Source organism: Ciona intestinalis, unplaced genomic scaffold, assembly GCF_000224145.3.
Source record: "Ciona intestinalis unplaced genomic scaffold, KH HT000823.1, whole genome shotgun sequence".
NCBI classification, from domain to species: Eukaryota; Metazoa; Chordata; class Ascidiacea; order Phlebobranchia; family Cionidae; genus Ciona; species Ciona intestinalis.
Genome location: NW_004191144.1, coordinates 29,500 through 48,398, shown reverse-complemented (window position 1 = coordinate 48,398; position 18,899 = coordinate 29,500). Strand labels below are relative to the sequence as shown.

The following is an 18,899-nucleotide window of genomic DNA, read 5'->3' as shown; positions in this document are numbered from 1 at the left end:
GACGTAGAACGCGCATGGGGCCCCATGGAAAAAATCGCGAAACGCAAGCTTCGAAGCCGTATTGTGTCGTCACAGGCACGTGTGTGACGTAACCAATCGTAATAATCGAGTATAGATGCGCGTACGGCAGAGAACGAGATTATGACGCACTGAATCGGTATTGTGACATAACAGTTACAGCAAACCTAACGTCGCGAGTGACGTAATAAACATATAACGAAACTAATTGGCATTGTGACGTAATAAGGTTATCCAGCGAGCGCGATGCCGCAAAGTGACATCACAACGCGAGTGACATAATAAATATATGGCGGACACCTGTGTATAGAATAAAAGATAATGATAATATACGCAAGGCACATTACATGTGTGATAGTAATATATATATGTGAATATAAATACGGGTAATGTATAGTTATAATACCGGTATATAGTTTACTTATATATATATATACAGTTATAAAGCAAGCTACATAATACTTAACTTATGCAATAGCAGAACTCCCACGATGTTGTACAACCACCTTCGTCCAAGCTGCCAAGTTGCAACTAATAGTTAGAAACAGCTTTATTAAACAGAAGAAGCAAGCTGGGAAACCTTGCGCGTGCGCAGTGGTGCTTTGTATTTTGCCTCGGTCCAAAATCTCGCGCCAATTTTTTAAATAGGCGCAAAAAGCGTTGAGTAATTAACGATAAGGGTGTACTGCAGGGCTAATGTTGCGCAATCCTGTACCTGTCAATCAAAGCTGATGACGTAGGAAGGCGGAGCTTCAGTGGTTGATCTGCACCTGTCAATCAATTGTTGGTGACACAACGTTTAGAGGGTACTACGTTTCGAAGCTCACCCGAGGTATTTTAAACGCAGCAGATTACATTTATTACGAGAATTTCCTACCGCTAGAAGGAGCTAACGAGCCAATTACAATTTATTCTAAACTACACTTTATATTCTGACACTCGCTCTAATACCAAATGTAAAATGAAAGAGGGTAAACTGCTTGCTTAATAGCGCCGGTAGTGGACGATTACTCACTTTTAAACTTTGTGTATTTCAATTGGGGAGTTTCTCAATATTAGCATAAGTATTCAAAACAGTGAGCATGAGGTGTATAAGTTACATCCAACTGCCCACTGTAATACCCCCCATAATCACCCTTAAAATTTACACCAGCATACAATTTAAATGATATCACAAATTTTTATTATTTCGACTTAACCAAAACACCACAGAAAAAAACATTTTTGGTGTAGTAGCACTGTGGTTAACACGCCTGCCTCCAGCCCACAGGTTACAAGTTCAGGGCTCGTTGCTGCTACCATTGTGGGCATATTTGTCCAGTCGCTCACAGTGGTCACTATAGTTCTTCATTTGTTGTTGATTTTCACACCCACTGATGTGGTTTATTCTTTGCAGAAGGAAGAGCACCATCATATTGCACAAATACCTGTGATATGGGCAATGGGAAGACATCCATGTTATAACCTGACAGTGAGCATGAGGTGTATGAGTTGACCAGTTTTAAAGAGTTCAAAATAAAAACTATAACATTCCATTACCAATCATAAATTAACAATAATAATAATTACAAACAATTAGACCCATTATCCATGGTTGAATTATTAACATAACCCCACCACGTGCCTATGTTATACATGGATGCTTGTGTAAGGCAATTACAATGCTATACCAGTATACCACATAACATAGACTGGGTGTTGGATGGTTAGGTGTATGTTTATAGCGGTAAATATGAAAACATGGATTTATTTGTTGTTTTTTGTTGTGTTTGTTATGTTCTTGTTTGGTAGCAGAAAGTATGAGGTAACTTATATTTTATCTTTATATAGTAGGGTGGGGTAAGATGGGACACCTTTAGCACATATTATCCAAATATTCTGATCGTGTTTTAAAAAAATAACAACGGTCTATGGGAGTCGTGAGGATACGGTTTTATAATTCTTTAAATGTTCTTTGTTTACTGCTAAATAGGAAGTGAAAATGTAACGAAAAGGTGTCCCATATTACCCCCACCCTACTATACCTATACCAAGCTAAAATTTGTTCAAATATATTTTGTCCCATTTTATATCGGGGTGAGATGGTACACCATGAGACCTGCGGTGTAGACTAGAGTTGGCATCATCCCCCCCAACACCCTTATACAATATAATATAATGTCTATGTCACAAACATTCAGTAAAAATAGTAACTAACACTTCAATTATAATGTTGCTGTTATATTGTAGATACAAAGGAGCTCTCCTGGCAAAAAAATGCAAAGCTAAAATATTGTTTATATTTACTTACAGTTAAAACAAGCAATGAAGGAATACGGCAACTATATGGGGAGGAACAAGCAGCAGAGGTTGCCACAGGTACGGGGGGTGTTCGGTTTAAGTGGCATCTGGTGTGGCAACTGTCAGTTGTAACCTCTATGTATAGCTGTCAATCAAACCTGGAAGAATGGAGTAATTAATATAAGTTTAAAACTGGACAGTGAGCATGAGGTGTATGAGTACACCATGTATGCTTTACAACAATAACAACGCCCTAAACCCCTTCATTGACAGGTAATCTGCATTGGAGCCAAGAAATGTGGGACAGGGGCTTTACAAAGTTTTTTATCCCACCATCCAAAAGTATTCACGCCATCCATGTATGAAACACACTTCTTTAACTATGATTCAAGCTTTGATAAAGGAGTGGATTACTACAGGTAAGGATGTATAAGGGTAAAGTATGTAGGGGTTTTCTATATGGGTGAGGTTCTATGTTGAGGCAATATGGGCATGGGATTTAAACCAGAGTTGGCTAATACGCATAAAATATATTCTATATATCAGTTAATCTGTATAAAGTATTCTATACAGGTGAAGTTCATGTTATGGGCCTAACAATCAGAAAATATATCAATACATTATATATATATATATATAGTAATGGAGTTAATATGAACATAGTAATAAGCTTACTAACAAGTTTCAGAGAATATGGACAGTAAAAACATGGGTAAATAGCAGTTATTATAATACATTGAAGTGAAAAGTTTATGGAACTTACTAAATAAAAGACGTCACCATCCGCCAAGCCAACTGGGGCCTAAGCACCAGATCTCCTGGAGCGCCACGGTACAGAGCCTCGCCCTTATAAAACCAGCAATGAATGAGTCTCCTAATCAAACAACATCATAATACAGGTCCCTCATGCCATTCACTACAAAGGAAGAAATCACATTTGAAAAAACACCCAAGTATTTCATTCACCCCCTAGTACCACAACGTATAAAGGATATATATAGGGACGTTGATGTTAATTTGGTGTTGATTCTGTGCGATCCTGTGTTGAGGTCGTACTCAGATTACAACCATGTTTTGGTTGGAAAGGAATCACAACTTAAAACATACGTGAGTTGCAGCTTGCAACTACATAAATATGCTATGTTTGTTGTTATAACACGGGTGTTCTGTTTCATACACCTCATGCCCGCTTACAAGTTACAGTGGAGGGTGATTTATTCATAATTTTCTCACCCAAGGACACATACACTGACATACTGGGTGGCAGCATTGAGCTTTGAATCCAGTACCCTCTGGCTAGATCTAGAGGCTGGGGCGGTAACCACTTAAATTAGACACTTCTGAATAATATACAATGAAAAATCTGTATTTTATAGACTAGCTGTAACATTAATTAGTTATATTTTACATTACAAGTTGCATAACAAACTATACCTTTACGTTCTACAGGTGCAAAGCTTCAACGATTTCCCGAACTTCGTTTCGTCTCATCTTATCAAACACAACAAGCCCATAAACTCCAATAATATGACTGCAGTGTCCACGCTTCCAGAGATATTTAAAGTCGGTTTATACGCCCACCATTTACAACGATGGTTGAAATATTTTCGTCTTGAAAATATTTTTATTTTGGACGGGGAAGTTTTATCACGTGACCCCGGGACCGTCATGGTTGAGTTGCAGCGGTTCCTAGATTTAGAAACCGTGATTACAAAACGTAATTTCGTTTATAATAAAACCAAAGGATTTTACTGCTTTTCGAAGCTGCCTAAAGACACAAATATAAAATGCTTGTCAAAAGCTAAAGGAAACACCCGATCTGTGCAAAACGGGACCGTATTTTCAGCAATACCAGATTCAACGATGAGAATTTTAAGGGATTTTTACCGAATGCCAAACAAAAAACTTGCAAAACTAATTGGACATAAATTAAAAGCCGCTTGGATGTTTATGTAACTGCGTATTTAAAACCAACAATAAAATTGCTAAATAATAACGATTATATCGCTCTTCGAATACGGTAGCAACGATAAAGTGATGATTATAACGAAAATACAGTAGTTTTAACACGCTGTTAAAATGTATATTTATATTAAATTGGAAGAAAAAAGCGTAATCGCTACACCTAAATGCAAATTACGCCCCATTAATATTAATCAGACCGCTTGATCCGCTCGACTGCACACAGCCTTTCTCTCATCCATTTTTTCTTTTACTTAATGTTTCGTATATATTTGTAAATTTCACCCCATAATGTTATTCCCTTATTTTAACTTATCATGGATAATATCTAGGTTGTTTTGAAACTTTCTTTGTCTTGGTTACGTAATAACAACAATAAAAAAGATAAACAAACCAAAAAATTACGTTTTTTTAAAAGTTTTAGCGATTTTAACAAGAATATGCAAAATAATTTGACAGAGGTTGTAATAGTCGTATAAGCAGTCAGAATATGATAAGAAAAGAGAAATTTTTCTAAATTATGATATATTTTTGTTCACATTTATGGAAAAGTTATAAAACATAGAAAATTTCACCTGCCATGTGCTGTGTGTTATGGTGTTGTTAAAGAAGAAAATTGTTTATTTTAAAACATAAAAGTAACGCTTTTTAAGTCTTGCATGAAATTCATTCTTATTCATACAATGTTCCCAGTTTTGGTATTTATATATTTTACGAAATGTCTCATTAATTTAACCATGGATGGATCACATCAACCTACTTGCCTCGAACTTGCAACCGAGGGTGAGCGGTTGTGTAAACTCGGAGAATATTCAGCAGGGGTGCAGTATCTTGAGGCAGCTGTCAATCAAGGAACGGGTAATTATGGAAAACTATTATGTTTTGTTGTGTTCTTGGGTTTGTATTGAGACACCAAATTGTAGAATGAAAACTAAGGCGAGCACACACGTATATAAAGGACACTAAATTGCGACATAGCGACACTAATTACTACATAACTACACAATTAATAATAAACTACGCTGACTGCGGCACATTGCGCAAGTCACGTGGCTAAGGCATGCCCGTGCCTTTCTGTTGTTGATGTGCTCGGAGGCGTGTGCATAACATGTTTGATGAAAAATAATAACTTTATTTGTCTCTTTGATTACATTAGTGGGTGTCTCTATACGTTTGAACCCACACTTGAACATGGTAGGTGTTACTAACCATGAAAACTGTTTTGTAATAATGAAGCTTTTAACCCTGTAACCCCATGGCCCCTTGCAGTTGATAAAAAAGCACCAAGCAACCGTGTTCGGGCTGTTCGTGCGTATTTTAGAGACACCGACAGTAGCTAAGACCTGATAAATGAATGAGTAAATTATGTATCCTCGCCAGCTTGCGTGGTTGATTATATAATTTAGAAAAATGTTTGTGTGTGAATAAATGAATGATGCCTATGTATCCCTGCATGGTAATTATGAAATAGATAGGCATAAAATACTAAGTTTATGTGAGAATAAATGTAACTTGTTTCTTATTTAATTTAACACATCTTGTGGTCACTTACGAGGTATCATACACAAGAAAAATAAATAAAAATATAATCTGACATTATTTATAACCGTAATTTTCTCAGACATCAATTTTTACTCCGAACAAATCACAACTTTTATAGTTATACAAAGTCTAACACTAAAACGCTTCCATGCAGATGATGTAACAACACTAAGTGCCATATACATGCATCTTGGCAATGCTTATCAATATCTTGGTGACTTCATGAAAGCATTACAATACCATCAACATGATAGAACTCTTGCAAGGTAAAGTAGTTTGTGCTCATTGTGTTTATACACAGATTGTTTCTAACCATTAAGGATATAAATGACCAAACCAACCAAAAATGACATTTACATACACGGTAACTTGTAAGCGGACACGAGGTGTATAAAACAAAACACTCGTGTTATAACGACTGTCATTGCCCCGCCATGCGAGGATAAATAAGTTACATTTGTGTTAACTTAAAAGCAGACACAAGGTGCATAAAACAAAACACCTGTGTTATAATGACTATCGCGACCCACGAGATAATATATATGTTACATCCAATCAACTTTACTATTACAGAACCATAGATGATTTAGAAGGTGAAGCAAAAGCCAGCAGTAACATCTCAAACACATTAAAGTTAATGGGAAGATTTGATGAAGCAATTGTGTGCTGTCAACGACATCTAGATATTGCTATTGAGACAAATAACAAGGTAACACGTGTTTATGTTGGTGTGACTGAGGCAGTGCGTGTGTTATTGTAAAAGTAAATGGATCTTCTAGTAAACAATTAAGTTTTATTGCACTTTTATTTATAGTAGGCAATATAATGTTAAATTAAATTATTCTTTTGGTGAAATAAAACATAAATGGCATAATGGTGTTTTTACCAGAAGAGCAATTTAGTTCTTTGTTGTGGCGATCTAAACATGAATTATCAGCAAAATTTGGCGACCCAATTTCCAAAACTACATTTTACACAGTATTTGTAAACATTTAATAAAATGATTTAACTTTTACAATGAAATCCGAAATGGTTTGTGAACCACTGTAGTAGGCGACCCAACCAAATATAATGGTGGCCCAGGGGTTGAGAAGTACCAGTGTCTAACATAGCAGACAAAAAAGTAAAAATACATTCATTAATATCATATAAAAATCTAGCACTCACGCATAATTGTCCCATGAATTGGTTTTATGACCTCAATAATGTTTCTATGACACAACAGATGGTATTATTCCACAAACAAAGTAATAAAATACGACTGAAATTGCCCAAATGACGACAGTACTGCATTACTTGAACCTAATACCTAAAATGACAGATTTTCAAACAATTTATGTCAATTACCGTGAACTATAAAGAATATAATGGACTGGGTTTAGTAACTTGATATGGAATTTGTATGAGAGCCCAGATATTGGATGCTAAACTCATGTTGAGCGGATGTTTCAAACTATGTTCATTATATCAATGCTGAAGAAGACAAAATTAATAAACATGGCAAAACTTTATAAAATAATAAAAAACTTAATAAACCATACTACAGCACAACGTGCTCCAAACTGTAAAACAGACACACAATCCTGTGAAACAAATCTAACTTATTGGTTGTAATGTTTACTGATTAATACAGTGCAGAAATTTCCAGGGTTAGCCTGCCCACCCTGACACCCCAGGTTTGGTGCCTGTAACTTCTAATTACTCCAACACCCAGGGTGCCTCTGTCTAGACTTTATATACAAAGACCCAGGGTGCCTCTGTCTAGACTTTATATACAAAGACCCAGGGTGCCTCTGACCCACTAAGATCCAAACTACACTACCTTTATATACAAAGATATAAATGATCTTTTCCTAGGTATGGGAGGCCAAGGCATTATACCAGCTTGCAAACATCCATCATGAGAAAGCTAAACAGAAATGCAAGTCAACCGCAGGCATTGATAAAGTAGACCCGAACGCCGCTGCCGACCTTAAAGTTGCCGTCAAGTTATATGAGTGAGTATTATATTGTAGTTTATGGAGACAATTATGGTCTATATGAGTGTGATAGGCTAACTCTGGTCTAAATCCCAGGTCCCATGGGTCATGGCATGCTGTAGGACTTCACCCATATAGAATAGAATGTGCATATACAATGTTGGGGTAATGGGCCAACTCTGGTCTAAATCCCAGGTCCCATGGGTCATGGCATGCTGTAGGACCTCACTCATATAGAATAGAATGTGCATATACAATGTTGGGGTAATAAGCCATTTCTTGGTCTAAATCCCAGGCTGTAGAACCTCACCCATATAGAATAATAAAAATATTGTGTAGACAATTATTTTATACATTCGAACAAAATGAACATAAACACGCAAGTAACCCCTATGCTAAACAATTACGTACCTTTTAATTAAAAAAAGGATCAATATTAACGTTGTATATATTAAACATAGCAACATATTACGCTTAGAAATATAGGAAGGGGATTATAAAATGAAACGCATAGAAAGTGATTGGGGTATTGATTATTTTAAACATCAAATATAATCCCTTATAAAACATCTGTTGTTACATGTTACCTATATATGTACGTGTGTGTGCGCGCGTGTGTGTTCGCGCGTGTGTGTGTGTGTGTGTGTCAGTGTATGGGTATTGTGGCAATACAATAATAACCTTGAATTTGTTGCACCATTTTTTACAAGTGTTGATACAAGTTATGTTCTTTTTGATTATTATTTTCCTTTTTTTTTATAAAAAAAATAACCTCGAATTGGCTGCACTATTTTTCCCAGGTGATATAAGTTAAGTTGTATTGACCGATACTTGATACAAAAGTAGCACTTTTAAATTATTTATACATTGTATAAGTAACCCAACTAAGGCATACAAAGCCACCATGCATGGTGTGTATATATATGATGTCACTTATATATTAACAACCAAAACCAAACCCCTTAACTACTTTAATCGAGCAGTACAATATCCAACCATACTTTTAGTAAATATTTAAAGATACATTGCATGACATGACTGCATCACTAGCATAGTTACACAACATATACTGTCTCAGTATAACCGTAACATTATTACTTCGATGCTTTTGTTTCAGGCAGATTATATTTTGTATAGAATCAGTTTTAATATTGCATTCTGGTAAGGTACGCCATAGGACCCAGGATTTAGGCCACAGTTTAATTGTATTATAGTAATTATAAATCCAATTAAAACATTATAACTTAATGCTCTGCTTTATATGCTAATGCATATATCCAGGATTACTCTATTATTATATATATATGTTTTTCCATATTTAAATGTCTGTTTTCGATTGCAGACAAAACCTGTCGCTAGTTCGAACATTAAACGATCGTGCAGCGCAAGGTAAAACTTGTGGGAGTTTGGGGAACATAAACTATCTGCTGGGAAATTGTGACGAGGCTATTAAGTTCCATACTGAGGTGGGGGGTTGTTATATATGTTGTGTGTTTGTATATGTGTGTGTGCTTGGGGGGTAATAGACCTCTTGTTGTATGTGTGCAGTGGCACAGCAAGGGGGGGTAAAGTTTCGCAACCCCCCCTTTGAAACCAAAAAAAATTAAAAAAAAAACAATTTAAATTTTTTTTTAATTTTTTGATTAAACTCCCCTTATTTTTTTCTCGCTGCGCCACTGGTTGTGTGTGTGCTCTTGTATACTCATCCCATGTTGGGACTTTTATTGTTTAAAACTTGTTTTATTGTTTAAACCTTGCTTGGGTTGTTACATGTGTGTACTATGGTGTGTTGAATCTTCAAAATAACCGAACAATATTGTGCGATACTTGGGCACCACACTTTATAAACACAGGGGAGGCAGGGATAGTTAGACACAATTTATGTAAAACAAATCTAACTTATTGGTTGTAATGTTTACTGATTATAGTGTAAAAATGAGGGGGGGTGTATACCCACCCTACCACCCCAGGTTTGGTGCCTATGTCACTTGTCCATATGTGTGTGTGTGTGTTACTAATTACTATACCACCCTTTCTAACACATTCCCCCCACATCGAATATCAATTGATGATAATGGTACATATATCTAATATCTATATATATATATGTGTGTATAGAATTTAACATTACGTATAGTTTACCCAACTTTCACCATCATATTCTAAACCATCCCCACCCCCACAGCGGTTATCGATTGCGAAGGAGTTTGGCGACAAGGCAGCACAACGACGCGCGTATACCAACCTCGGGAACGCGCATATTGTGTTGGGGGAATACCAGGTGGCCGCAGACTTCTATTTGTGAGTTGTGATGTTGGTTTAATTATAAGCGTAACGTTCATGAGGTGGCAATTTTTAGGATAATAGCAATATAGAATGTGCATATACAATGTTGGGGGAATGAGCCAACTCTGGCCTAAATCCCAGGTCCCATGACGTGTCTCACTGTAGGATCTCGCCCATATAGAATAGAATGTCCATGTTTTTACGTCCTGATTTATTCAACTCTGGCCAATATCCCAGACCCCTGGTGTTCCCTGCTGTAGGACCTCACCCTTATAGTATAGAATCTCTATTATTGACTGTCTATAAACTGCCTCAGTGGGGTCTAGATGGTAGCACCCTGGGTGTTGGGGTAATATACCCACATCCCAGGTCTCAGGTGTACCTCACTGAAGACCTCACCCATATAGATATTACAATACCTAACGCAATATATTTATATTCCAGACAAACCTTATCAATATCGCGTCAGCTAGGAGACCGAGCGTTTGAAGCCCAAGCTTGCTACAGTCTTGGATCCACATATACTTTACTAGGGGATTATAACAGGGCTATTGAATACCACATGCGGCATAAACAAATCGCACAAGATTTGAGTGACAGGTGGGTGTGTGGGGTACTGGGTTCAAATCCCGCTACGCTGCTGTATTCTTTTTCTGCTGGGCCTAATATTGCCAGCTATTTTTCAGTCAGTCACTACTACAGTGCATTTTGCATGTCTAAAAAAGAATCTTGATTCTCAGTAGAGTTAGAATTCTGGAAGATTTGTAAGTACGGAAATAATTGACACAAAACCCATTCAACACAAAACAACAGAAAATAAATAACATTCAAATAAATTGTAGCTACAGTTAGGTACTACTTTACATTAGCCTTACTTAGCATGGGTTTATAATTTTCATTGCATATATTTCATAGACATGCAAAATGAACTATAGTAGTGACTGACTAAAATAGCTGGCAATATTATGCCCAGCAGAATAAAAATACAAGACACACATACAACACACAACTCAAACCTATAAAGACAAAATAATGATACAAACACAACACACAAGAAATTCAATCATGTTTTTCATTTTTTTTCTAAAGTTTTGTTTAGGTTTTTTAGTTTTTTTTAATTTTTTAGTTTTTTTCCTTTTTAGTTTTTTCCAGGGTATTTTAACTGAATGATTCAACTACAAACATCTAAACCCCCTTCATTTCAGAGTTGGTGTAGGGCGAGCTTGTTGGTTACTCAGCAATGCTCATATATCATTGGGCAATTATAAGAAGGCTTTGGAATTAACAACGCTGCAGTTACAAATATCTAAAGAGGTAAATTGGGGTGTATAGTTGGGTGGGGTGGTGTATAGTTGGTGGGGTGGTGTATAGTTGGGTACGGTGGTGTATAGTGGGTGGGGTGGTGTATAGTGGGTGGGGTGGTGTATAGTTGGGTGGGGTGGTGTATAGTTGGGTGGGGTGGTGTATAGTTGGGTGGGGTACCATGAAACCTGGGGTTTGGACCTTTATACAGATTGTACAGGGGGAGATATTACTTTTAAATTATAATCTTACCTATTAGTTATGTGATAGCACCCCGGGTGTTGGGGTAATGGGCAACTCTGGCCTAAATCCCAGGTCCCATGGCGTGCCTCGCTGTAGGACCTCACCCATATAGAATAGAATGTGCATATACAATGTTGGGGTAATGGGCCAACTTTGGTCTAAATCCCAGGATCCATGGCCTGCCTCACTGTAGGACCTCACCCATATAGAATATAATGTGCATATACAATGTTGGGGTAATGGGCCAACTCTGGCCTAAATCCCAGGTCCCATGGCGTGCCTTACTGTAGGACCTCACCCATATAGAATAGAATGTGCATATACAATGTTGGGGTAATGGACCAACTCTGGTTTAAATCCCAGCTCCCATGGCATACCTCGCTGTAGGACCTCACCCATATAGAATATAAAATGTAATTGGGTACAAGTTACAACCCTATAAATAGTATATATATATTGATGTGTTGTATACAAATTGTATAAAGGTAAAGCTATTGTTCAAACTATTAGTTAGGGAATTGGGGCGTTTTGTTTGGCTAGTTTAACATGATAGTGAAATAATCAAGGCAGGAGATGAGGCCGGCCGAGCAACAGCTGAGAAAAACCTGGGAAGGTTGGAAAGTTTATCGAGCCACAATGGGGCAGTAGAGAGCAACTACCTTGATCAGGAGCTCCCTCGTGTGAGGAGAATGAGCATGGAGAATATGGAGTTGTTGCAACTTACGCCGGAACAAGTTAAGGTGGGAGGGGGGGGGGGTTATATATATTTATATATATATTTTTGGAGTATGGAAAATATGAAGCTGCTACAACTTTTACCAAGCAAGTTAAAGTGGGGGGGGGTGTGGCATGGTATGTGTGTGTGTTCATGTTGGAGATATATTATATGTATTGTTGGAATGATCATAGAATTATTGCAACTTACACCTGTAGAAAGTTAAGGTTTGAGCAAATAGAGTGCATTATTGGGGGTATAGTGATTGTTTAGGGTGCGAGGTATATTATTGTCAAGGTATTTTATGTCTATGTTGGGAAGGGATATATTTATTGTTATAATATACTGACCATTAACAATAAACAGGCGATAAATGAAAAGAAATTAAAGTTAGAAGAAGGAAGGTCGTTACAAGCAGCGTACCAGGTACTTTATATTAACTATATATCCACAATTGCTAATGATATAAACAAGTTATCACATCTACATACATTTTATAAAACTTTTCTGGCAACCTTGTATAAGAAATCATATGTTTTATCAACCCAGTTTTAAAATGTCAGATCATTTTTATCATGATGTTGTACAACCACTGGTGATGGCTGATGGCTATACTCTACTTATATTTGTAAAACAAGTATGGTAAACCTGATTTGACATTGGAAAACTGAAGTGTTAAAACGAATGATGTCACCCCTGTTTCAAAAGTTTGTTACCATTACACCTAGGGTGACATACAAGTTAACAGGCGAGCATAGAAAACTTACACGTGGTAAATCGTAACGACTGTCGTTACACCTCACACAAGAATAAGTTACATTCATTAGTCCACGGTAGAAATGTAGTTATATATATATTTTTTTAAATATACTTTACATACAATTTATACGTTAATAGGCGAACATAGAGAACTTAGACGTTGTGAATAGTAACGGGAATCGTGCGTTGGACGCTGAACAAGTTGAAATTAACATTCAACCCCCACAACAACCACAGGTAACCTATATCTAAAACTCTTAAATAAAACTGATCGCTGTTATGATGTAACTTTAAAACTGATCTTTTTGTGTTAAATTATTTTTTTTTATACCAGCAGACTAGATTTTTAAAATCTGTTTTAAAAACTTGGCGCACTTATTATTATTTTATATTAGTCTGTAGGAAAAAGGAAAATAAAAGCCATAGAATCTCTTTTAGATTTGTTTAACAATGTTATTGTTAACATTATCTACCCCACAGCGGGGCAACGAGCATTTCTTTGACTTACTAACTCGCCTGCAAGGACGACGCATGGATGACCAGCGAGCTGAGATGAGGAACGACGGTTACGAACTACCTGACTTTCTACGACAAGATCCTCCACACGAGGGAAGGCAAGAGCAAGCTGCAGCTGCCGTGCCCGATAATGTGGTGGCCGAGAATAATGACGCAGGTGTGATGTCATAATTATGTGTTTGTCTGATAGATGATGTCATAATGAAATATTGTTTTTGCCGATGTACACTGTTAGGCCCGCTGCCCTTTAGACCAACCATACTGCTACCATTGTGGGCGTATGTGTCCTTGGTCAAAACACTCAACAACAATTGCTCCAACCCACAGCCACTAATGGGTTGTTTAAATTGTGATATGACAATCACCCACAAAGTTGTTGTGACGTAGAAGAGCGTGCATATACAATGTTGGGGTAATGGGCCAGCTCTGGTTTAAACCCCAGGCCCCATGGTGTGCCTCACTGTAGTACCTCACCCATATAGAATAGAATGTGCATATACAATGTTGGGGTAATGGGCCAGCTCTGGTCTAAACCCCAGGTCCCATGGCATGCCTCACTGTAGTACCTCACCCATATAGAATAGAATGTGCAAATACAATGTTGGGGTAATGGGCCAGCTCTGGTCTAAACCCCAGGTCCCATGGCATGCCTCACTGTAGGACCTCACCCATATAGAATAGAATGTGCATATACAATGTTGGGGTAATGGGCAACTCTGGCCTAAATCCCAGGCCCCATGGTGTGCCTCACTGTAGTACCTCACCCATATAGAATAGAATGTGCATATACAATGTTGGGGTAATGGGCAAATGTGGCCTAAATCCCAGGTTCCATGGCGTGCCTCACCATAGGACCTCAACCATATACAACAAACGAACCCTATTTACCCCCAGACGAACACCACGAACGTATGAACACCATGATCAGCATGTTAGCTCGATCGCAATCAAAGAGATTGAACGAACAACGAGTCAGTTTATCAAGTTTACCAGGGTTGCGTATCAATGGGAGGGTTTATAATGTTCCCAATAATCTACCAGGTGAGAATGGTGACTTTAACATACAATATACATTGTACAAGTAAACTAACATAAAGTAACACACCATGTATGAACGCGTATACTTTACATAAATATTGACCACATATATGGACATTATGCTTCCATTCATATTAACCTACCAGGTTAGGGGCCAACTGTTTGTTGTAGCTCAATTAATATTCTAAGTAACTTATAACACATAGCACCTGCTAAGGCTAAAGGGGGCTGTACACAGTATCCGGAACTCAACCGTTTTGTCGTTAGTCCAAATTTCGCTGCCGCATGCGGAACTCTGTAATGGGTTAGCAAGCGAATTCGCAACCGGATACTGTGTACAGCCGCCTTAAACAGTGTAACATATTGTACATTATTCCGAATATTTGATTCAACTCGCATTTAGACCACCATAAACAACCACTAGACAACATTATGTTTTGTTACTTTACCATAATCACGACCACCTAATCACCTACGCCCCACAAACAATAGGAAAATAGGTTACCCTTATCCTTTAAATAGTAAGCTCTCAATTCACAAGATTAGACTCGTCTACCCCGCCACCCAAGGCTTTGACCACTACAAGGTTGACTTTACCACAACTTTACCCTGTGAATTACAGCAAAACTAAACCGCTCTTCCCCCCTTTATACACAGGTGGCCCTCCCAATGACGACGGGAACAACAATGCACAAGAACCACCTCGTGCACTTGATGATAATTTCTTCGATAATTTAATGAGATGCCAGGTAAGTGGTTTGGATTATCACTTATAAATGCCCAGTGGTATATTGTGGGCGTATGTGTCTTTGGGAAAGACACTTAACGGCAATTGCTCCATCCCAGTGGTCACTAATGGGTTGGAGCAATTGTCAGCCATACATAAAAACAACCACCCACAAAGTAACATACATGGTAACGTGTAAGCAGGCACGAGGTGTATAAAACAGAACACCTGTGTTATAATGACTGTCGTTGCCCCGCCATGCGAGGATAAACAAGTTACATACGTGGTAACTTGTAAGCGGGCACGAGGTGTATGAAACAGAACACCCGTGTTATAATGACTGTTGTTGCGCCGCCATGCGAGGATAAACAAGTTACATACGTGGTAACTTGTAAGCGGGCACGAGGTGTATGAAACAAAACACAAAAGCAAAGTTAGCAACCACACCAACTTATACCCAGGGCACCCGATTAAACGACCAGCGTACATCAGCGCCCTCCGGTGACCAACCAGTGTACCGGCCTCCCACAATCCCCGACGAGGACTTTATGTCACTGATCGTGAGGTTACAATCGTCGAGAATTAATGACCAGAGATGCAGGTATGTGGTGGTATGGGGTGTATGAATAGATGGCTATCCTGGTATATAATTGTGTTTATGTGGTTTTATGTATGTTGATATGTGCCAGCGTTTATGTTTGGTGATAATGACCAAAGATGAAGGTATGGGGTGTATAGATTAGTGGGTATGGGATTTATGTTCATTGTATATAGGGTGGTACGTTTATGCATGTTTATGCTGCGGGATAGGTATACTGGTAAAAATGATAATTTTATTGCACCAACAATTTTCAAGGTGCAACACATTATCAGGGTACACACTTACAATATTGAAAAGTTGGAACAAACTCACTCACACCAAGTGTAGTATTTCGTACACAAACACCAAAATCTCTAATACTGGACGTTTAAAGAAACAATTTATCGAAAATTATTGAAAAGTTTTTTGGCACAACTGGGCCCCTATTATAACACATTGCAACTTATCAAGAGAAACTCGTATTTACACAACACATATTTTGCTGAACTTTAAAAAAAAAAATCTCTGACACAAATTTTAAATACTTTAACGTAATTTCACAGATTTGAACCAGAATGAGCTGCAACAATCCCCATGATGACATCACAATCTTTATCATGACTTATTATTTAAGTGATGACATCACAATAACAATTACGACCGAACTCAAGCAATCATTTATTTAATTATTCTTGTTATCGTTAAAACAAAAATCAAGCCATTTTTTCTGCTTTTCTTTAATATTTCTTTAAGAAGTAGGATTTTTGAATCTTCAAAAATTGAACATCGAATAAAATCGTGATTTTTTGAACCTATTTACCCCCGCACGGCCATTTAATGTTTATGAACTTAAAATATTAAATATTTAATTTGCGCAAACTTTATCGTAACACTTGTGTCGCTGATCATTATTTCAACGCAGTTAACAGTAAGTTACATAATGATATTTCGTTGTAAAGATAAGAAATAAACCATGAAAAATTGTAATTAAGGTTTCTTATCTTGTCGAGAATGTATAAAGCGTATTTAGACTCAGAATACATGAAATAAAATGCCTAATTTAAGCGAAACATTTTCTTTTTGAGGTAATTGGCTAAAAACAAAAATATAGAGCATAGAATTTATACTCAAAATCAAACAAACTAATTAATTCCAAGAATGTAACCTGTCAGGCAACTGAAAAAGTCAAGTACAACAAATTGTGTTGTAAAAGAAATATATATTATATATTTAGTCTCTAATTCAAATAAAATCAAAGAGTGAGGTTTCCGTCCTCACTGAGCTCACCTTAGGAAACCTCTGTTGCTATTTAATAAACACTGCCCTAAACTACATAAATATAACAACCTAAATATTCAACTCGAAGCCCATAATACAAGAATATGTTTCATTAAAAACAATACTGTTTAAAACCCAAAACCCCTGGTCATTTCTAAAACTGTATCATAATTGTTTAGAATCGTATCATAAGATACCTGTACCCGCAACCCGTATCATGAGATATTTTATTAAAAACTTTGATGTTTAAAACCCTAAACCCCTAGTCACCTCTAAACCTGTATGATATATTATTACCCCGGGTGTTGTGGTAATGGTATGGGCCAACGTGGCCTAAATCCTAGAATGGCGTGATACGTTGCCGGACCTTAACCTCATAAAATAGAAAATAAATCATCAAACATTATGCTAATCACACAGCATACAGTTACACATATTAAACATGAATCACCAAATAACTCACATTGTTGGTTTCTGTGTTGGTTTCTGTGTTGGTTCATGCTGTTGGACTTCTTGACGATTTCCAACAAACTATTTAAACCTTAAACTGCAATCTTAATAGAAATATTTCAAATAAAATTACAAGCTGCAAAATGACTATGTTGGATTAAATGATTTCTAAAGGTAAAAATATTGATGTTGTAGTTAAGTCACATATAGGATCAAATATTAAACTCAAATTTATGGCATATGACTTTTAAAATATCGCCTTTTTAGTCTTCTGTAACATACAGAAGGATCATACACCAGTATATACTATGTTATTTACAAATTTAAACTTTATTTTAGCGCCGTGGCTAAGTGTTTAGCGCGCCTGCCTGTAACTCAGAGGTAATGCATTCAAGGCTCATCGCTGCTACCATTGTGGGCGTATGTGTCCTTGGGCAAGACACTTAACGGCAATTGCTCCAACCCAGTGGTCACTAATGGGTTTTCTAAATTATCAGCTATACATAAAAAAAAGGAAAAAAAAACAATAAACGATCACCCACAAAGTAACATACATGGTAACTCGTTGGCTGGCATGAGGTGTTAAACCCATGTGATAACGACTGTCGTTTTTTGACTACGCGAGGATAAAGTATGTTACATTCAATTCAATTCTAGGTACCTGACTACCCACTACCAAAACCTCCCAAGCTAAGAAAGACACAGCTGTTTTAACAATAGATTAAGCCACACAAAGACAGTCAAGTGTGAAATGCTAATAATATATTGTCTCTTTGGTATCATATTAGCACCACTGCCAAGATATTTTGTTATTTACAAATTTTAACCAAATTCTAGCAATCTAAGACATTTTGGCCTTTCTGTGTGTTGGGGTAAGGGGTCAAATCTGGCCAAAATCCCAGGTCCTTGACAAGGACCTCACCCATAAAGAATAATAGTAAAAAACCCTAATAACCAAAATAAACCCTTTATAACTATTACTCAAAGACCGAAACTGTAACTCATATTCAAACTGAGTAAAAACACAGCCATTTAACAATATATAAATCCTACAGAGATACCACTAATAGCTGAATATATCATTTTGTTTTGATACTAATATATTAACACCCACACTATATTATAAATAAACTTCTAAAACAATACAAATTCACAATATACAGTAGGCAGCATACGCTGTGTATATATATTCCTACGTAAAAGTAAATATATAATTATCTAAAG

At 37.0% G+C, this 18,899-nt stretch overlaps 1 protein-coding gene and 1 long non-coding RNA gene across 5 annotated transcripts; one reads left to right on the top strand and one right to left on the bottom strand.

Annotated features, from left to right (window-relative positions):
• Window positions 1-202: 202 nt before the first annotated feature.
• On the bottom strand, window positions 203-4,110 carry LOC113475533. The gene is made up of 5 exons (XR_003397278.1): window positions 3,733-4,110; window positions 3,062-3,214; window positions 2,309-2,456; window positions 734-1,445; window positions 203-549 (listed from the first exon to the last, which is right to left on the bottom strand). It is a non-coding gene; the product is annotated as an uncharacterized LOC113475533 (long non-coding RNA).
• A 388-nt stretch (window positions 4,111-4,498) lies between these two features.
• Window positions 4,499-16,934, top strand: LOC100184538 (G-protein-signaling modulator 2). Of its 4 annotated transcripts, none has more exons than XM_018816801.2 (17): window positions 4,499-5,118; window positions 5,957-6,068; window positions 6,376-6,511; window positions 7,660-7,799; window positions 9,124-9,247; window positions 9,967-10,082; window positions 10,512-10,667; window positions 11,273-11,381; window positions 12,179-12,352; window positions 12,694-12,753; window positions 13,225-13,323; window positions 13,570-13,759; window positions 14,239-14,278; window positions 14,471-14,643; window positions 15,298-15,389; window positions 15,829-15,968; window positions 16,511-16,934. In XM_018816801.2, the coding sequence occupies exons 1-17, from the start codon at window positions 4,920-4,922 to the stop codon at window positions 16,524-16,526; spliced, it is 2,076 nt and encodes a 691-aa protein (XP_018672346.1). In that variant the 5' UTR covers window positions 4,499-4,919; the 3' UTR covers window positions 16,527-16,934. The 4 variants fall into 4 exon arrangements, with proteins under 4 accessions (XP_018672346.1, XP_018672345.1, XP_018672348.1 ...); XM_018816800.2 differs by having other exon boundaries at window positions 4,682-5,118; window positions 13,567-13,759; XM_018816803.2 differs by lacking the exon at window positions 14,239-14,278 and having other exon boundaries at window positions 4,693-5,118; window positions 14,497-14,643.
• Window positions 16,935-18,899: the final 1,965 nt, after the last annotated feature.